This window comes from Lampetra fluviatilis, chromosome 13 (genome assembly GCF_964198595.1).
Source record: "Lampetra fluviatilis chromosome 13, kcLamFluv1.1, whole genome shotgun sequence".
NCBI classification, from domain to species: domain Eukaryota; kingdom Metazoa; phylum Chordata; class Hyperoartia; order Petromyzontiformes; family Petromyzontidae; genus Lampetra; species Lampetra fluviatilis.
Genome location: NC_136287.1, coordinates 15,103,981 through 15,124,710, shown reverse-complemented (window position 1 = coordinate 15,124,710; position 20,730 = coordinate 15,103,981). Strand labels below are relative to the sequence as shown.

The 20,730-nt window shown below is 49.4% G+C and overlaps 1 protein-coding gene across 3 annotated transcripts in view; it reads right to left on the bottom strand.

Moving 5' to 3' along the window:
* Nucleotides 1–20,730, bottom strand: part of FOCAD (focadhesin) — a 38,682-nt gene that overhangs the window by 8,480 nt on the left and 9,472 nt on the right. For all 3 annotated transcript variants that reach the window (XM_078862398.1, XM_078862399.1, XM_078862400.1), the window contains exons 10-34: nt 20,302–20,483; nt 19,596–19,859; nt 19,048–19,152; nt 18,588–18,689; nt 17,736–17,866; nt 16,179–16,305; nt 14,568–14,702; nt 13,667–13,717; nt 13,250–13,333; nt 12,453–12,570; nt 11,769–11,957; nt 11,059–11,180; nt 9,455–9,547; nt 8,647–8,735; nt 7,767–7,808; nt 6,866–6,974; nt 6,313–6,429; nt 5,807–6,045; nt 5,218–5,307; nt 4,459–4,603; nt 3,442–3,561; nt 2,796–2,918; nt 1,617–1,694; nt 826–897; nt 5–107 (exon numbers count right to left, since the gene is read on the bottom strand). In XM_078862398.1, coding sequence (XP_078718524.1) covers nt 5–107; nt 826–897; nt 1,617–1,694; nt 2,796–2,918; nt 3,442–3,561; nt 4,459–4,603; nt 5,218–5,307; nt 5,807–6,045; nt 6,313–6,429; nt 6,866–6,974; nt 7,767–7,808; nt 8,647–8,735; nt 9,455–9,547; nt 11,059–11,180; nt 11,769–11,957; nt 12,453–12,570; nt 13,250–13,333; nt 13,667–13,717; nt 14,568–14,702; nt 16,179–16,305; nt 17,736–17,866; nt 18,588–18,689; nt 19,048–19,152; nt 19,596–19,859; nt 20,302–20,483 — 3,030 coding nt within the window. The remainder of the gene's footprint in view (nt 1–4; nt 108–825; nt 898–1,616; nt 1,695–2,795; nt 2,919–3,441; nt 3,562–4,458; nt 4,604–5,217; nt 5,308–5,806; nt 6,046–6,312; nt 6,430–6,865; nt 6,975–7,766; nt 7,809–8,646; nt 8,736–9,454; nt 9,548–11,058; nt 11,181–11,768; nt 11,958–12,452; nt 12,571–13,249; nt 13,334–13,666; nt 13,718–14,567; nt 14,703–16,178; nt 16,306–17,735; nt 17,867–18,587; nt 18,690–19,047; nt 19,153–19,595; nt 19,860–20,301; nt 20,484–20,730) is intronic.

Sequence of the window (20,730 nt, the reverse complement as noted above, 5' to 3'; positions counted from 1 at the left end):
GTACCAGACGCACGGCCGTGCATGGTGGCGCTAGACGAGAGGTACAGATGACCCAGGAGCCACGCAGCGTTGCTCTGAAGCCCCACAGCATCAGACGCACTCACCACCTGTAGACGGACACGTCACAGAACCTATGATGCCTACTAGAGAGCACAGACACTAGCCACACACACGAGGACAGTACAGACACGATAAGCACAAACATACAAACAGCACAGACACGATAACTACACACAAGCACAGCACAGACACAATAACCACACAAGAGTACAGTAGAGACACAATAACCACACACAACAGCACAGCAAAGACACAATAACCACACAAAACGAGCAAAGCACGGCACTATAATAACAATTTAAATGTATAAAGCACCCTTAAACAGTCGTTCTCAGGGCTCTATGCATGGAAATAACCACAAACACGAGTACAGCACACACTAAAAGGCAGTCATAGAGTTTTGGGTTGATAATAAAACAACAATTCCCAATTACATCTCTATATTTACGTTTTCATCAACATGTATTGAATGCTGCTTCCCTGATCTGGCTAGGTAACTGGCTAGATTGATCTACTCACAATCCACAAAGCTGTGAGGTCAAATCCCAGTGAGGGGTTTCCTCAACCCATCAGCCATCCCTTTGTCGGCATTACAATGAAGATCGCTTCGTGCCATAAGAATGTGGAATTTTCCACTCGTGGAACGTTCAATGGACACGAGTACCCTATACTCATTTGAGCTGATCCTTTAACTCTTGACCATGAAGAAACACAAGGCAATACGTGTGGTCTTTATGTAGCACTGCTGTGCCGTTATCCCCGGACCTGAGTGAGCGATTTGATGGCCCCAACAAGCCTCGCTTGGCACTGCGGTGACTCCAGCGCATCCGTCTTCAGCTGTGGAAGTGAAAATGTTGTTGTAAACATTACAGAACCAGCTCTGGTGATGCATCCAACAGCCATCTGGCTGAACAACTAGAGTTTTACTCATTAACTAATCCACTGATGAAAGAGAGGCTTTGGTTCGACGCTGCAAGCGTTAAGCGAGGAATGTAATATGGCGGGACAAAGAACCAGGGTGAGGGCACGCCGCGGTTTTCAGAATTCCACCCGAATACCCAGAATTCCCAAACTGCTCAGCTGCGCAACTCACGAAAGCAGTTCATCGTCGACCGCTGAGAAACCGCGTGATAAAAGAACCGTGTTACAGTGAACACGCATTGTGTGTAAACGCATTGAGAGATGCGTCTACACACTGCAACATATAAGGCTGGGCTGGTGGTTTTGGGATATTTGTCTATCTGATACCGGTGATGTTGTGGTAAAATCGACTCAAATCACAGAAGTCTATGAGGTCATATGAAGAAGCTTCATCCATAAGAGGTTTTTTGGGTTCGATAGCGTAAATATATAAATGTGTCATTAAAACTGTCACCACCCGACACAGCCAACTAGTAAGGGTTGTCACGTAAACAGAACGTGGCCAATTCGTCACGAGTACAGCACACCGGTGTGTGCTTTTAACATTTATTTCAATGGAAAACCTGCTAATCGGAACCCAAAGTATACCAGGGATCTTTAGTGAGGCATAAAGCAAGAGTCTTGTGCCGACTGACCGCGATGAGAGGACTTTCGGAGCCAGACAGCGCAGCGAGTCCGCTGGCTGCAGCCAGCCTCTGCGTGGTGGGGCAGCCCTGTGGGGCCAGCAGCACAAGCAGAGTGAACGTGAGCGCATCGCTACGCACATTCGCGGGACACACATTCACATTCGCAGGACACACATTCACATTCGCGGGACACACATTCACATTCGTGCATGGGCTGTCCAAGAAACTAAAACTCAACACGTTCCTCAAAAACATCGTGAGCTTAAAAGGGAAAAATACATACCGTATTTTACGGTACTCGGCGACGTTTCGGGCAATGGCCCTTCTTCATAGCGCATGGACGTTAAATTAGGTTATGATCTCAACATAAAGTAAAGGGCGTGAGGGGTGTTGTGAAGTCACAGCTCACGTGACATCACCACACGCAGTATATTTATTAATATAATTTTATTTAAATTATTCTAATTTCAATAGCCAAAAGGCAAGAGTGTAGGAAGCCAGAATAAAGCACCTTTAGGATTCTGAGGTTTACATGTTTAATGGATGAACTCCGAGCCAGATGAAAAAAAAACAAAAAGGAATCCTAGGCTTCACAGTATCGCCCAAGGCCAAAAGAGGCAAAATAAGAGACTCATCTTCTTGGTTCTTTCGGTAAAGTCACGTAGAAGGGAAGTAATATATATATAAATGTGTCGTTAAAACCGTCCTCAGGACGGCTGCTTGCGTTGTGGCCGAAACGTCGTGAGAATTGTTTTATTATGTTTTATTTTTATTATTTTATTACTTCCCTTCTACGTGACTTTACCGAAAGAACCAAGAAGATGAATCCCTGCAGTCACGAAAGCTTTAAATCGAAAAATAAGAGACGGTGAGGATTACGTGGTTTCACTGTTAATGCCCGAGGTCCAGACAGCCGGATGAAGTGGCACGTCGATGTTATTTGTTTTAGTGGTAATGTCCTAGGGTCAGGAAGCCAGAATAAAAAAAAACACCTCTATGAACATTAAAAGGTTTAATGATAATGTGCAAGTCAGACAGCAACCACTTAACGCAACTCCAGACACATGTGGCACTAAGTGAGGACATGGAGTGGGACAGGTGAGGAAATAGGGTGGGGGGTCAGGTGAGGGTATGGGTGGGGTCAGGTGAGGGTACGGGAAACAGCACAGCAGCGGAAGGAGCCCTGACCTCGGCATGGAGGATTTTGGTCCAAGCGGCCATGAGGCGTGTGCACAGTTGGTCGGCGCCGCCATGCCCGCACGACGCCAGCCCACAGACCACGACGCCCAGCGCCAGGGCAAAGCCGGCACTCTGACGTGAGGAGACACACAGACAATGGAGACATTGGGAGGTTACTGCCAACAATAGCTCTAAAATATCACGTTTCTCTGTCACGCATCTTCAATTCCAGGTATAAAAAAAAATGAATGTACCATAATACGAATAGTAAAGTGTAACTCTTCCCTGGCAGGGCCTCGAGAAAGAAGAGGTCTTTGCAGTAGTGGAACACGCACGTTTCTAATTTCGCAAACTAAGGCACTGGAGAGAGTCCACAAATACCCCCCGTATAGTCTTAACAGACTGTTGGGACAAGTGCTGTTAGCGAGCACGTACGAAGGCGTGCACGGCACATGAGGGGGTGGGTACCTGGCACCATGCTCAACTGCATTTGTCTCCCGAGTACTCATTTGATACCGAATCGACCTAGGGGAGGGCCAGGATCAGTTCAGATATCTTTCATTAATGTTGGCCATCAACGGGAATTGAAGTCGTGTCGCCGGGTTCATAGCGCAGTGCGCTAACCATTGCGCCACCGCTCCCCACGTACACACACCTGCTGGTTCTGCTCCACGAGGATGCGTAGTTGGTTCATGGCCTGCTCTGCCTCTGAGGCCTGCAGGATGCCGCTGTTGAATGCTGCCACGGTCACGCAGGCCACGGCGTAGCTCAGCGCCTGTGAGAGGCAGGACACGCACGCCACCCGAGCACGGGGGGATCTGGTCAACGGCAACGGCGCCCACGAGGGCGACACTCAAGCCACGGGGCACGACCGCTACGCGGATGTGGACACAGCTGCTGGGACTTGTGGTGGGCAGATTTGCTGTTGGCACGTAATACTTTTGAGTTGTTCCATGTACGAATGATGTTCTCTAGAAGCGTGTATTCACTTTATGAGTGATAGGCATGAAGTATTCTACAGTTCCAAGTTTAGGCACGTGTAATGAACAATCCATGATTCATGTGACCTAATCAACCCTGTGGTCAGCTATTTTATGTGGGATGCTTGTGGAAACAAATAATGGCAACAATGTAACATTGTAGGGAAAAGTTAGATAACACTGGAGGGGCATTTCAACAGCACAGCACACTCCGTGCCATTTCTCATATGAAATAGGCCTCTAACCCTAAATGTATCATTCACATCCAGGGGCAAGATGTTGTGGCCATTATTTGTGCAGTCATACGTTAGCCAACAAAGTAGGTGCACGAATAGAACATGCATCAGTTTCTCACCATGTTAAAAGCCAAATTTCAGCTTCAGGGTAGTCCACAAATTGGTTTAAATTGGCAGTATATTTATAGGTATTGCCCTTATAGATACAGGGATAGGATCACTGTGAGCTAACACACGCCGCTGCATTGTGAGGATCCCATACCGTAGGTATCATAGGCATGGAGCAACTCACCCCCTCGCGATTTAAAGGAATGGCAAGATTCGGTGTTATAATTACAAACTGGAGATTTTGAAATGTGGTCCACCTGTAGTGGTCCTATTCTCTAGCTATCCTGGTTTGTAGTTTAATCTGTCTCGAGTCCCAGCGTAGCAGCAGCAGCAGCACAGGTCCCGTACCTCCTGTTGCTGGCGGCCGGTCTGCTCGCACGCCGCCGCCGCCGTGAGCTTGTCTCGCGTGGCACGCACGTGCACGTGGCTCTCCGTCTGACTGCTCTGGCTCATGACGGCCAGCACGAGGCCCAGGCCGAGCACACAGCCTGCCCTGCACCCCCCACACGGCACACCACGACTCATGAAGTCCTGCTGCTGCTACTTGGGGTGGCCCGGAGGCAGAGGGGATTCATAAGACCCCGGAGACGGTACAGCCGAGATTCTAGTTTGTAAGCCGAGTTCCAGGTTCCCAAGTGTCACGAGCTGAAGGTCTCAGCTCTGCCACCAATGAATGTGCTAAAACATCTATCAAACACAATGTTGAACGCTGGATGTGTCACGATGGGGTGGTGCACAATGGGGTGTGGTGTGCGTATGGCCTGCGAGGAGAGGGTGCGTGCGTGTACACGCACTACGTACACGAGTCTGTGTGCGCTACGTATGTGTGCGTGCGCTACATATGTGTATGTGCACCACGTACGTGTGCGTGCACGCTACGCACGTGTGTGTGTGTGCACTACGTACGCATGTTCGTGCGCTACGTACAGGTGGTGCATTAGCCAATCATTTCAATCAGTCAACCCATGGCACCTGGGTCTGTCCCATGATCTCCTGCCAGCTGGCGTTCTACACTTGACGCGGCTTTAACGTGCACAAAGCCTGGCACAAGCGCCGTGGTGTTGTCACTGCACTTCGTGGCGAATGGCGGTTGTTGTTGTTACATACGTGTGCTCAAGCTGGGGCTGGAAGCAGCTCGTCTCCAGGCTATCCAGCGCCCTCATCAGCAGCAATGACAGCTTCTGTTCACTAACCTCGCTATGCAGAACACAAAGCCACAAAACAACACGATGGCACCAGTGAACACCATTCATTGGCAAAGTAACACAAATAAAGTTTAAATAATTCACGTGAGCTCAGGTGATTTTTATTAAGTGGTCAATCACTTTACCACTATTCAAACACTGATAAATCTCATAAAAGGCGGACTATAACGTCCCTTTCTGTACTGCCCCAGTCCTAACCCCGATTGACTGGGACCTTTGAATTATTGAAAAACACAAACTGACATAAATTCGCTTCCAGAGAAATATATTCACCTGGGAAGCAGATCTAGAGAATATAAAAAAATGGTTTTCTGGGGGAATGATCGAGGCGGACTGCAGCTGTGCCCAAAACTATATTTCAGTTTCGGACATTACGGGGCAGCGGTACGGGACCACCGAATCAAGTGGCACTGCATAAACCATGGTGGTCACTCCCCTGTAACGTCTCGACGCCCTGTGTGACGTGCGGCCGTGCCGACATGGCTGCTCACGCGAGGCGCTCTTCGTGCAGGCGTGCGAGGAACAGCCCCAGCGCTAGGCCGCAGTGGAAGAGCAGCACGGGCGTCTCGTCGGCCCCGGGCGCCCCCGGCAGGGCCCTGATGAGCACCTCCAGTGCCCGAGCCACGCCGTCCTTGAGACTCATGGCCAGCGCGGGCACCAGCAGCGACAGGGCCAGTGCGGCGCAGCTGCGCGCCAGGGCGCTGCACGTGTTCTCCCGAGACTGGGTCCTCTAGGGTAGGTGGGGTGCACATGAGTGGGCGCGCCATGACCATCCAGCACTGTACTCATTCTCTGTACTCCTCTGCCATATTGGCGCTTTTCTCTTTGTGTTGTTGCTGCTGTGCTCACACACCACGGATCTCCTTGTTTGGATATCGCTCGTGTGAGTCACGAACCCATGACGGGTCACAGGGATCCCCATTTCACAGGCACAATGTGAGAATGGCAGGCGAGGCCGTGTGCCCTGGTGGACACTGCGTATGCTCACGAGAGATACCTGGTGGAACCAGTTGTAGGTGCGGCCCTTGGGGAGGTAGCCTCCATCTACCACGCTCAGCAGCGTCTCCAGGACCATCTCCAGCCAGGTTTGTGTCGGCAGAACGTCGGCACCGATCTGCGATCACCACACACCCCTCGGTCGCCTGGCCACCTCGAGCATCAAGTGGCATATTTTGCGTAGCCATGACATATGGATCACAAACAAGGATACTGACAAATGGAAATAAACCCAAAAAGTGCACATACAAGAAAGCATGGAGAGATTTGCATGCTCAGAAATACACCAAGAGATAGAAAAAGGAATGCATGACCAGGGACCAAACATAAATCAGAGACAACACTTTCACCATTAACAAGAGCCTCTTGGTGACCCCTTAAGAGGCCCTGCGGCCAGCAAAAAACAGCTCCATCGTGGCACTCGTTTTTTTATTTTACTGAGGGAAATATACACGTACAAAGCGGGAATGGCAGTCAAATAGAGAATGCATCTGAAAGGACAACCACCACTGTGGCAATGGAGGTGTTGTGCCGCATGTGTCACTGTGCTCCACCTGCGTGCTGCCCTCGGGCCTGCTGGGCAGGCTGCTCTCGTGCTTGACGACGGTGGCAGCGAGAGAGGCAAGTGCTAGGATGGTGTTGGCCTGCACAACAGGGCTCTCCCTGCCACAAAGACAAAGATTCCCCATATAGCCTTAACAGACTCTTGAGGCAAGTGTTGTTAGTGAGCACCTATGAAGGTGGGAACGGTATACAAGGGGGAGGGTGGCCAGCACCACGCCTAGCCGCCTTTGTCTCCCCAGAGGTGATGTTTACACATCGCATTAGGTAGGGAGGCCGAGGACTGGTTCAGATATCCGTCGTTGGTGTTGGCAGTGATTTGGAATCGAACTCGCGTTGCCAGGTCCATTGTGCAGCACGCTAACCGCTAAGCTGCCTCAAGTCCAGCACCGTTCACAAGGGGAAGGTGAGGCCAGCACATTCGTGGCGGTGTCTTAACGCAAATAAACTAAATTAAAGCAAACACCATAGAGTACACATTCCATTCGGCAATTAGCTGTGCATTAACAAAAATAAAGGAAATAAACCATTCCAAAAATAACATTAAATAAAAAGGTGTTCAAGAAGTATTGCTTCTTCAGCAATGAAGATTTATTTTTATCTTTAACGCATAGGTTTTCACAGACAATGTTATGATTAATTTTTTTTTGGGTTAGGCCACGTAATGAATGATCTGACCAAATTTCTGTCGTGAGACCCTCCACTACCCAACAGACCAAACAAGGTAAGTTGTCGGGAGAACGATCATTTTAATACGCCAATTATTATTGTTCCATCCACCGGTGAGTTATTGAACAGTATCTAATTGGCCAAATCATTTCGAGGCTTAACCAACAAGTCTGTTGTGAGTTGGTGAAGTGAGAGATGTGTGGAGCATGGGAAAGGAGGACGCACTTGGCTGCGGACTTCAGCACTTCTGTAAGCGTGTCGCGTGCCCTGAGGGACACAGAGGAAACATAATTCATACCAAACCGTCCAGCGGTGGCTTTTTAAGCGGCACACAATCACATACATCTTCATGCACACTGATTACGAACTCCTCCAATCCAAATAAAGATTCTCATTCTGATATGTAAAACAGCCCGAGGTCCATATTATACTTAAAATGCGTTTGCTGACACCACACCATTGGAAGTTCATCTCAGTTCTTGCCACAAAACCCATGATTGAGATTTTACATCGAATTAAGCTGTCTCCTAGTTACCTAAGCGTGCACAGCAGTACATCCACAGTGTTGCCACCACGCATAAAGTCACGCATGGAAAAGATGTAATATCCACACACAGGCAGTCACACGCAACCACAAGATGCACAGACAGGTAGCGCACACAGACACGCGTCCCGTGTGAAAACGTAGGGATGCACGCGTCAATGAGGAATATTTTAACTTGTGTTGAAATAATGTTAGAATTCTGCCTATTTTCCCATGGTCTTATAACCTTTCTCAATTGATAAACATGTTCACCCTTATCTGTTACAACTTTGAATGTGCTTGTTTATTGCTGGCCACTTAGCATGTTAGGTCTTTAGGCCTGTGGTCTGCAACTGTTCAACTACAAATAAAACATGACAGTGCACGACCAAGAGAGCTTCATTTATTTTCTGTTGCAGTCTAGATTTACTCCCCGTATCCCTCCTAACCGGTTCTGAATAGCACAGAAGGATTTTCAGAGGATATTTATTGAAATTGGCATCAGTCTCAACGAAAGGGAATGAGTGTACGAATGACTGATTCGGCTAGGGTGGCGTGTGAGAATGTGCCGACCGGCCACACCAGATCCAAGCCAGGAACTGCCGGTACTGGAGCTCCTGTGGGTCCTCCTTTCCCTGCCTCTGCTGAATTTCCAGCTCCCCGAGTCGTCCCTTCAACGGCACGAGCCACACCACATCACACCACAAACCCACAGGTCTGACACAGCTCCGCACACATTGGTGGCAAGGAACGCCCACTCTGAAATGTACTGCGTTGAAACTAGATTCGAATGATGTATTGCATTATTATATGTTGTCACGGTGGTTTGTGGGTAATCACAAAAATAATAGCGAAGGCATCCATTTCATCACTGAAAAGCGTGAAACGACCACCAACAAAGAGCAGTAACAAAGTTGGGATCTAAAAGAGATCACAAATGTCTTGAGTTGAGCGATGAACTGATAAGAGAGACGATGAGAGCGTAGTGCAAGGAAAGAAACAGAAAGAGGAGTGTTGCGCCTAGTGTGGTGAGTGGGTGAGTCTGTGAGTGGGCGAGTGAGTGAGTCTGTGAGTGTGTTGTTGTGACGTGTAGTAGTAGTACGGTGGTAGTTGTACACAATGCGCATCAGACGACATAGTCTAAACTAAAATTATTTGAATTTACCAGGTAAAGCCCACTGAGATATTAGCTTTGTTTCAGAGGAGAGAGAACACGCAAACTACAAATATACAACAGGCATCGTGAGGGTTCGGGATCGAACCCACAACCTCCTGTGTACCAAGCAAGGGAGATAACAACTCGCCACCGAGTCCTCAACACGATCAGGTATGTGCTGCTGGTGCTGCTGGTGCTGCTGCTGCGAGGCTGGTGCTGAGACCGGGCACTCACCTGCAGCACGGCGTGGTACGTTCGCTCCACAAAGCCCTGCCAGCCAAGGGGCAGCAGCACGCTGCGGTGCCACTCGGACGGCTGCACTGGGACCTGCAGCAGAGACAGTCACACTTCGGGCCACAGTCCTAGTCACGGCTCTGGCTCGGTCTCTAACACGCCTCAGCTCGCACTTGAGCTTGCTTATAAAAAATGCACGAGCAGCTCAGCCACAGCTCAGGTTCAGTTCGTGCAAGTCCTGAGCACGGCTGAGACCTCAGGACCTCAGCCTGCTGCCCCCACAGTAATACAAGAATATTTACGTGTACGAGCGTTTAACGCACCAATTATTATACATGTTATTTCAGCTTCATAAACCGGGAAGTTTAAGAACAATTCTTACAATCATATTTATCATATATATATACTTTATTCTTTAACTTACCAGGGGGCTGAAACAATAATTGGCGTGTTAAACGCGTTAAACGCGTGACAATCTGTTGACTATGTCAGGTGGTGGAGGGTCATGCGACAGAAGTTCTGCCAGATCATTGGAGTCGAACCCAAAATCACGTACGAATCAATTAAATAATAATAGCTCACAAATTGCACATTTGGTTACATTATATTTCTGTGTTGTCTTATTCGTATGTGTGTATATAGCAAAAACACTCCAAACTTCAGTAATTAAATTGTTAAAAGTATCAAAATAATTGCGGAATTGTTGCACCACTGATTTTTTAATTGCTCTACTTCGTGTTAAAACGTGATCATTTTATTCACGAGAATAAAAAAAACCGAAGGAAACTAACGAGAGCATCACACACGGCACTGTAAGATGAAAAGGTTGGAATTCATGGCTTTAATCACGCTCCATTGTTAATGACGCGTGCGACACAGCACTGACGCTTCTCACCCTGACAGTACGCGTCGGTCACCCAGCAACACCGCACCCTCACAAGGACCTCGCAGGGAGAGCGTGAACCCAAATAAAATCAACTTCCCAATTAATTGCCTCAAGTGACCTAATCACTTGCAATGACTGGATGCATGCATTGCTAAGCCCAAACAGGCTATTCACTTCATCAACCGCGATATACACTGTGTTGAGTATAACCAGACAATTAATTTATTTTAGAGAAGCATTCAAAGGTGCTCATATGAGTAAACAGGTGTTATAGGCTGCTTTGGCGTTATGGTGTGGACTGCAGAGGGCAGTGCAGCAACATTCATTGTTGTACTATACTATGCTCCAACATCTATTCTCCCCTCCTTCACCAATCAGTACTGACCACCATAGCGAAAAATCTCCAAACAGCCCTCCACGACCCGGGGAGGCCGTCGTCAAGATGTATGTAGATTGACGAAAGTGTTGTAGGCGTTTTGCGCAGTGTGGGTGTGCTCTCCTGATGAGTCCTAATGAGGATGAAACCGGTCTGCAGTTGTGTCTTTCACTACTGCCTGCTTGGATGGCCACATTCTAAACTCTTTGGATTGGTGGTCTAAATTATAAAATTGCCACATTCAGTTTTTTTGAGCTGGTGCTCTGGATAAGGCTGAAAGGTTATGTAGATGCAATGCACATCGTTGTGAGTGTCAGGGTGCTCCTCGTGCACTCACGGCACCTCTTGTATGAGTGCCGACAGCATTTGCTGGAAACTGCGGCCACGGCTCACAAGGAAGCGGGCCACAGGGCGGCCCTCCTTGTCCACTTGCATGGGCAGGTCATAGCTCAGCAGCAACCCAGCTGAGAGGAGCGCACACACGGAGACAGAGGCTCTCTATAGCCCTTTCAACTGCAGTGGCATGTGGTGTTAGCAAGCACTTGCTAAAATGTCAATGGCCAGATGAAGATTCCCTGAATAGGAGAATATGCACAAAGCTAACATCCCCGACTCAAATTCCGAGCACCTGAGAGCTGAGAGTAGCGCATGGCACCGCGATCGTTAAAGTGGGCGCACGAGGTTTAGAAAAAAACTGCGTCGCGCAGCTGGGAAATCAGCATTCAGCTCAATTATTAAAGCCAGGCGAGTGACTCCGCGCACCGAATGTGGCCAGCACTGTCGCTTCCACGTTGGTCTGTGGAACCACGTGGAGACCCAGCACCAACAGCCAATGATCGCCGCTGTCACCCTCGAACCCAAAGGAACAAGGGAGAGAGAGAATAAAACCAATTTGATACAAGAGGACTGCTGTGGCTAGAACCCCACCTCACTGCATTGTCTCCCTAAACGCCAATGTTCACACGCAAAATCAGGGCCGAGTCAGCCTAGGCGTGGCCTAAACTAGGTTAAGTTCACAACTGCGTGCAGAACCCTGTGTGAGCGAGCCCCACCAGCCAGGCCCGGCCTCAGCCCTGGCTGCTTGTTCTTCTCATAGCTCCTGAGCATGAACGCCGGCACGGCGGCGCCGGGCTTGCCGTGCGCTAAGCGGCTGGCGGCGCCACGCATGGCGGCGTGCTGCACCCCGCGCGGCATCACGCTCAGCTCGTGCTCCGCCAGCGCCTTCAGCAACTCCCCCGCATCTTGGGGGACAGGGACACACACCGGGCAGATACTCGCACCGACGCCGTGCGTACGCCGGGTCTCCCGAGATCATCTGGGGGCCCTGGCAGGAGGCCGTGGCTGCTCGAGTGAAGGGCAAATTATGGAGTCGGGTAAAATGATGAGAGGGGACAGGTAGGCAAGGGCGATTGCATAGAAGATCTTGAATATTGTGAGGACGATCTTGTAAATGACGCGGGACTAGATTGAGAGCCAGTGGAGGTGATGTGAGGACAGTGGTGATGTGATAACATGAGATTAAAAGTGTCCAAATAAGAATGGTGAATGCTTATAATTACAGTGAGAGACAAAGGGAGAAATATACGGAGCAGAGAACATACAGAAGTAGAAACATCATAATGACTGTTATGGAACCTATGTGGAATGTAGCAGGCAGAGCACTGGAAGGCAAGTGGATTGTGTATGTGCATTAGAAAAACTGCACTGAGATGGGAGAGGAGGGGGAGTAGTGGCACCTGTCAAGACCTGTGCCGGAACGAGTAGCAGCAGCTTGATGTAGGAGTCTCCAGGGACGGTCAGATCCACCTCCTGCTCCCCCTCCTCCTCGGTTGCCACTTGTCGCTCTGGCCTCACCTGTTGGCAAAGTCAAAGCAGGAATGGGGAGTTGTCAAACCCAGCACCGTTACACGCAATCACACACTTCAGTGCAGCGAAAATCACTCCATCTAATAGCTGGACCAATGTATGATCTCAATACATAAACGTACGAGATGTGTCTGCTCTGTTGAATATCTAATTTAATAACAATATTGATTTAGTACATTTGGCAAACTAGCCAATCTTATAGTGCAGGGCTCTCACAGAGGTGCGATGTTTCATAGGATTCAGAATATTTATTTATACTGGAGGGATCCGATGAGCTATAAAGCTCTTTTTCACAGTAGGGGTGGGTAAGAACATTACAACAACAAACAGTACAAAAACACGATAGTCGACCTGGAGGAGGTAATGTTGCTATCTATAAACACAATTGAGCAATTTGCAGGTAACTTTTCAGCGTTGTGATGTTTGGTCGGATACAATTTCCACTGGTGTGTGTTTTAGCTGTGGGAGGAAACCAAAGAACCCAAGGAAACCCATGCAGAACACGGGGAGAATGTACAAACTCCACTCAGAAAGGCACCCGAGTTAGGAAAGGAACCGAGGCCCTTCTTGCTGCGAGGCACAAGTGTTGTCACTTCGCCACAACCCTGCCGCCCAGGTATGGTTGATGGTGGGAGTGGTGAAGTATTGTCGAGGCTGGACACGGTACCTGCTCAGGGAGGTGCAGCACTGTGTGCTGGGTGGGGGAGAAGGCGGCCAGGGCCCTGTACGCAGCCCCCGCCGTCACTGCATCCTGTAGCAAAGCTCCCATTGGTCACCAATACTCAAGATGCAGCGCTAACGATATCAACTCAAAAAAGTACGAGCATGTTAAAGGTTACATTTAGTAACTGTTCAAATATGTCTGAAATGACCACGTCAAAATTAGTCGATATGCAAGATACAAAGCCTCTACCCTGGTTTATCTAGCACTTACATGGACATTTTAATATAACTACTTTAGTCATTAGTTGTATTTTGGAGTTCATGCACCAAAACGTCGTGTTCCTTTCAAGATAATCTGAATTCCTCCAATAACCGATTGCTCTAATTAGAATGCCAAGCACTCAAGGCCTTGTGCTCTCACCTGGTCCTGGCTGTAGCTCCACAGAAGGTTCAGCACATCAACCTGAAATCTCTGACACGGAGACAGGAGAACCTTCAGACAGTGCATGGCATGAAGTGTCATCTATGCCCTCCACCAATCGCAGCTGGAAACCACAACCCCATACTCTCTCTGATCCACTGTTGATCGTCACTTCAATCTTCACGTCCGTCCGAGATTCAGGTCAAGTTGTCATCCCGTTCAATTGAAGGAAGGTGCCATCGCCACTGGCAGTTCACAGCAAATGGTGTAAAATGTCCCGCACTAATAGTGGGCGCTAGTCTTGTACTGTACAAGTACGATTAATTTCCCACGGATTTTATCAACCCTTGGGGAATGATCATCTGAGTTAGCCCCTGACTGGTGATTCGAACTTGCAACTTGCAATGAGAGTCGAGAAATGTAAGTACAGTGACACCCGAGCAGACATCCTAGCCTGGGGCAGTGCTGACATAAACCAAGTCTCAAGTTGAACCCTAAATAGCCTAAGTTCAGTTTTACATCATGGAACCTCCTTTGCCAGTATCAAAATATGAGAATAGGTTTTCCCCTTTTTTCTAGCAACAAAACAGGTGTTAAGATATTAAAACACCAAACTGAAACCTTTTACAAGGAATCATGTCTACATTAACCCCATATACTAGTGGAAAGTCATGCCAAACATAGGGTGAAGAACATTCTAACTCCACTTTCTCATTCCACGCACTCACTCAAACTGCAGAGAACAGGGGGGCGAACACGTTCAAACTCCACACAGAAAGGTGCCCGAGTGGGAATCGAAGACTGGCGCCTGTTGCTGTGAGGGACGAGCGGTTCCCCTGCGCCACCTCGCCTGCCGCCAAAATGCGTTACAAAGGGTGTAGAGTTGGCCTGTGTGGCGTACCTCATACTCTGGTGTCTTGATAGCCAGGAAGGGCACCAGAGCAAACAGCTCGCTCAGGTTCTTCAGCACCAGCGGCCGACGGTCGGCCAGCAGCCGCGAAGAGAGCGCAGACCATGCGGAATGCACGTCCACCACCTGCAAGAGAGACAGCGCTGGCAGCTGTACACAGATGGCCTACATCCACAAACACACACACATATATATACCAAGCAACAAACACATCGCTACACACAGCTACATACAAAAACAAAGATCCCCTGTATATCCCTCACGGAATTTTGGGGCAAGTGCTGTTAGCGAGTACCTATGAATGCCGGCACGGCACAAGTTTGTGTCAGTGACCAGCACCACGTCTTTGTCTCCCGAGTGGCAATGTTGACCCAATGCACAAAGTACTTATTTTGAAGCCGCGTCGACCTAGGGGAGGCCGAGGACCGGTTCAGATAATCGTCACTGATGTTGGTGGCCATGAGCTGAAATCGAACTCAGATTGCCAAGTTGGTAACACTACCGCTCCCCATCTACATACACAAACATACACCGATATATACCAAGCAATACACAAAGTATTGCATTTGTAGTGATGCAGCGCCGACTGCTGTCCAGCAACGGCAACTGTGGTGGACAGTGAGCGCAGACACCGTTGAGCATATACACGGTGTGAGTGCCGGCAGGGCGGAGGAACTGGGGCAAGGGTCACGGAAGACCTCATCGGGAAGCCCCTGGAACCCGCTCGTGGGTTCGAGAAGGGAGGCGCGGCCAGGGCGGAGCCAGGCCGCACCGAGTAGGATGAAAGCAGCGGAGAGCTCAGGGCTGCCGGTCCTGGGACTGGACTCGTCTCGGCGTCGCCGTCGTCTTCGCCGCCTTCGTCGCTGCCGCCTTCACTCGATAATTGCACGGCTGGACAGTAGTTGGCTGTCTCGGTCGACGCCGTCAGTGTAACGCGGTTAGGGTTGTGTCTAAGCTGGGCTGCACGACATCGAGAAGGAACGAGGCGAACCTGTGAACCTAAGCAGTGTTAATAAAGAAGGTGCCTCCTGCAACTACCTCGTCTCAGACTTGTGCTACACTACACATTTAACAAACGTCCTGTGGCCTTTATCTCCCTCATGCTAATGTTTACACACCACACCAAACACTAATTTAAGGCCAAGTCACCCTAGGGGAGGTCCAGGAGCGGTTCGGATATACGTACATCACCGATATTGGCAGAGTGAGGTGGAATTGAACTTGGTTCACTGGGTTTGTAGCGCAGTGAGCTATCCATTACACTTCTGCTCTCCAAGCAATACCCACACACACAGCTACATAAATACAATGCCGACATACACAAATATAAACAAATATACATATATCGAGCTATACACACAAACAAGACACAAATACACACATCCATAAACACAATTTGACATATGCACAAAAATATGAAGACTCTTTCCCCCCTCGCCACCCCGTACAGCCTTTAACAAATTGTTGGGGCAAGTGCTATTAGCGAGTAGCGCCTATTAGTGCCGGCACAGCGCATCTGTAAGGAACACGGCTGCTGAGACAGCGGGCCCAGCCATGGCCCCGGGAGATCAGGAGAAGCGGCAGCAGCGGCGGCGGCGTCACCTCGGCGTCGCACAGGGCGTAGAGGCCCTGCACGGCCAGCGCCGCCGCAGACGCCTGCTCGTCGCTGCGGCACTCGTCCAGCAGGCGCGACACGGCCGCCACCATGTCCGCCCCGTGCTGGTAGGGCCTGCGGGGTGCACCATCACCGTCAGAGCTGGGGGATAGTCGCCGAGGTCGTGTTCCATGACCCCAACTTCGATCACACACTCAGCTAACACCATGACCCGCTCTTCATCACACAGCAGCGGTCAGAAATTAGACATGACGTTCCACTTGGAACTACGCCTAAACATCCAACAGGAGAACCCAGGGAGTCAAAATAAACTCCAGCGAGTCAGAATTTTTACTTCCTGGATTGTCACTGAAAATTCTCCACATACTGATATGTAAATAGACATAAATGCACACACATAGCTGTTTCTAAGTATGGCAATTACATTTTTACTTAAAACGTTTGTGACTGCAGGAATTCATATTATTTGGTTCTTGTTGGTAACGTCACATAGATATAAAAATAAAAATAAAGTGAATAGAAAAGAAAAATAATAAATAAATAAAAATGCAAATACAAATTATAAAAAAACATTAATGTCGACTGTGGCCTGGTTCTTAATCGGAGTGAGTGTACTGACAGTCTATAATAGCCTGGTTATTAAGCTGGGTGAGCGTACTGGCAGTCTATAATGTAGACTGTAGCCTGGTTCTAACCTGAGTGAGTGTACTGGCAGTCTATAATGTAGACTGTAGCCTGGTTATAACCTCAGTGAGTGTACTGGCAGTCTATAATGTAGACTGTAGCCTGGTTCTAACCTCAGTGAGTGTACTGGCAGTCTATAATGTAGACTTATTCTTGCTGAGTTTATAACTATCCTCACTTTTTGCCCCGCCTCCTCCCCCCCCCGCTTCTCTCTCCCCCCCTACTGCTGAGGCCTACTATATAACCTCGTGCCACGGCAGATCTCTCGCCTGCTTCAATAGTTTTTTTTTGCTGTGGTTGTCCCACCTGATGACGATTGCTTGTGTTGCAATCGCAACGTCGTGATCTATTGTTTTTCTACCTACGTGACTTTACCGAAAGAACCAAAGAGTATTAGTGTTTTGTTTATTTTTTTAGTCACTTTATTTATATTTTTATATCTATGTGACTTTACCGAAAGAACCGAAGAATATGGCAATTAGAATTAAATTGCATTATAATGCTTGTTTACCGAGAAAAACCTCACCAAATGTCAGGACTCTTTGTCAGGAGGGTCCTTACACATTTTCACAGGAGGGGACGATGTTGTTATTATTAAACACCATCTAAATTGAGTAATTTGCAGGTACATTTTTATCATTGATATATTTGGCCAATACCAGATATGTGATGTGATTTGTTTAAGGCCTAAGAGGAAACCCGAGAACCGGGAGGGTACCTATGCAGAACACAAACATAGAAACTCCACGCAGAAAGGCATCTGAGTATGGAATAGAACCCAGGTATTTCTTGCTGTGAGAGCCAAGTGTTTTTCACTGCCCCACTATGCCGTCCAAAATGCATTTGGACCCTCCACCCACCTGCTGCGACATATGTCGCGTACTGTGGCAGCTCTGGACAACACGCAGTCCCACAGCCCTTCACAGCCCAAGCTCCCAGCCTTCCCATCGAGGGCCGCCATTGCCTTCTGAAGCTCTGGGTACACACGATCCTGCACACGCATCCCCACATAGACGCGCACAAGGACAAAAATCCCCCGATAGCTTTAACCGACTGCTGGGGCAAGTGCTGTTAACAAGCACCTATGAAGGCTAACATGGCACACGAGGGGGTGTGGTGTGGCTAGCACCATGCCCAGCTGCCTTTGTATGGGCGTGTATGGGTGTGTGCATATGGGTATGTGTGTGTATATGGGTGTGTATATGGATGCGTTTGTGTGCCCAAGCAGCTTCTGTCTCGCTGGATAGAGGGGGCTAAACGGGCACAGCACAGGCTAGAGAAGAGAAGAGATGAGCTGATGTGGTGCGAGAGGATGTGGAGCTGAGGGGACTTGTCGATGACTGGTACCAGCGGTGTTAAGATTGGCCTCTGTGGAGGAGGCTCATGAAGGTCGCTACTGGGCAGTTGGAGGCAGTCGCCCTCCAGCAACAACGGAGAGCAGAGGAGCGTCGCTCACAACGAGTGGAGCGCCGGGCGGCTAAATCACAGCAAGTTGGCATAGTAGGGGGCACAGGTGATGCATCGGCTAGTCATCTCAGTCAGTTAACCCATGGCACCTGGGTCTGCCCCATGACCTCCTGCCAGTGGGTGTTTGACACTTCATGTGGCCTTAACGTGCACATAGCCTGGCACAAGCGCCGTGGTGTCGTCACCGCCACTTAGTGGTGAATGGCGCTTGTTGCTGTTGTATGGGTGCACGTTTGAATGTGTACCTGTGTTTGCCACAGCTTAGACAGCAAGCGAAGAGCAACTGGACGCATCATGGGACAGGTGCTGAGGAGCCGCACAGTGCGCAGGACCTGGGCCACGCAAGCCTACAGCACACACAGCACAGCGCACACAACATAGTAAACACACACACACGCATGCATGCACAGCACGCACAGCGCACATGCACAGGACATAGCACACACAGCGCACACGTACAGCACACCCAGCACACATATTACACACACACAACACGTTATGCTATTGACAAACGTGTTGAATTTTTGTGCAGCAATAGGTCGGTTTAATATTGCAGCAGAGGGCAGTGGTGAGAGAACAATTTAGTCCAAAGCTTCACAGACAAAAGGACAGAGATGTTTTATGTTCGGTACTCAATGCCACACAAGTACACGAGGTCACTTTGCAAGGGAATTGAGTGGAGCATGTGTGAGGAAGTGGTTTGACCTTGTGGGTCCCCAGTGTGGGCAGGCTGTACAGGAGGCTGTGGTATATCTCTGGTTCCAGTGGCTTGCCCAGCCTGTACATGAGCACAGGGATGAGGTACGGGGCCTGTGGCATGCAGAACACCCATCCACACGACACACACAGTGAGAACCCTGCAAGTTAGTATGATGACTATTATGCTTGTTAACGCAGGGAAGCCTCACTGACTGTCAAGACTCATTGAGCAATTGGCAGACAACTTTTCAGCGACGTTTGGGCAATACCAGTTAAATTGTACAGGTTTTAGCTATGGGAGAGAACCAGAGGAAACCCATGTAGAACATGCAGAGAAGATACAAACTCCACACAGAAAGATATTCTCATCAGGAATCAAACCCAGGCACTTAATGTTGTTAGACATATTACCACTATGCCAACCTGCTGACACGGTGCCCCATGCGGATATTAGAATACGGTTATCACATGGTTTACGCAAATGACTTAATTGAAATCTTCATGACGAGTGTAACCTGCGTAACTATGCAACTCGACAACAAATGCGCCATCACCTGCGTGGGGTCAGCTCGGGCGAGTGAACTGCAGCCTACGAGAACCTCCTGCAGGTTCTCTTTGCCGCTGGTGGCCAGTAGAAAGGACACCAGCAAGGTCACGTGCAAGGGGACTCTGTCCTGCACTAGCAGGGCTCCCCGCACTGCCTGCAGCCAGTGTCGCTCCGCCTGGCCGGCGTCGAGGGAGAAGCGCAGCACGGCCCTCCACACGGAGCGCACCACGGCGTACCAACCCGTGAGGGGGAAGTCCAGCTCGCACTCCTCCTGCATGGAGCACGCACTACCATTGTCACGTTCACTCTTGACAAATCAAGTTTTATCATCGGTGCGTTCGGTATTCACGTCATTCTTATAGCGCGAAGCTATCGTCACAAAAGCACTACATTTCACAGGTGTAGCCTGCAGTATTGCGGTATGAGGGCAATGTTTCTATGTGTAATCCCAATTGAGTAACTCGTAGGTAATTTTTAAACATTACACCAACAATGTCGCACGGGATCTTTAACATCCACTGTGAAGCAAACAGGACGTAGTATTTTACGGTTATTTCATTCACTAGGGCTGACTGCTGCATTCAAACCACAAATCTCTGGGACAAGCGGTGAACGTGCTACCGCTGGGCCATGTAGCCACCCCAAATAAATCTTCTACCAAAAAAACAGGTCTGCCACCAGCAGGACACAAATGCACGGAACAGCGACCCCACCTGTGTGTGCTCCGTGCGATCCTCCTGTAGCCGCTCTAGTTTGTCCAGCAGCTGAGCGGCACAAGCCTGGCAGCCGATGCCCGTGCTGGCACGTGGAGCTGACGACGCAATGTGCAGGAGCGGCATGAGCAGCACCTCGGTGACAGGGCCGCACGCATCTCCTCGGCACAGCACGCTCTCCACTGTGAGATCAGACATCACGGTCAGGGTCAGCGCATCACGTGCCCCGTGCAGTGGTGCGCGCACCTGGGAGTCCAGCGCTTTCGGGGCAGTGAAACTGCTGCCGTGCTGCAAGGTGGCCAGGAGATAGCAACACAGCAGGTTGACTCGTGAGCCCAACTCTGCCAACCTTTGAGTGTTATTCCCTCATTTGTGTCATTGTATAAGTTTCGTCTGGATCCTCCCATTTTATCCGTCTAGAAAAACGCT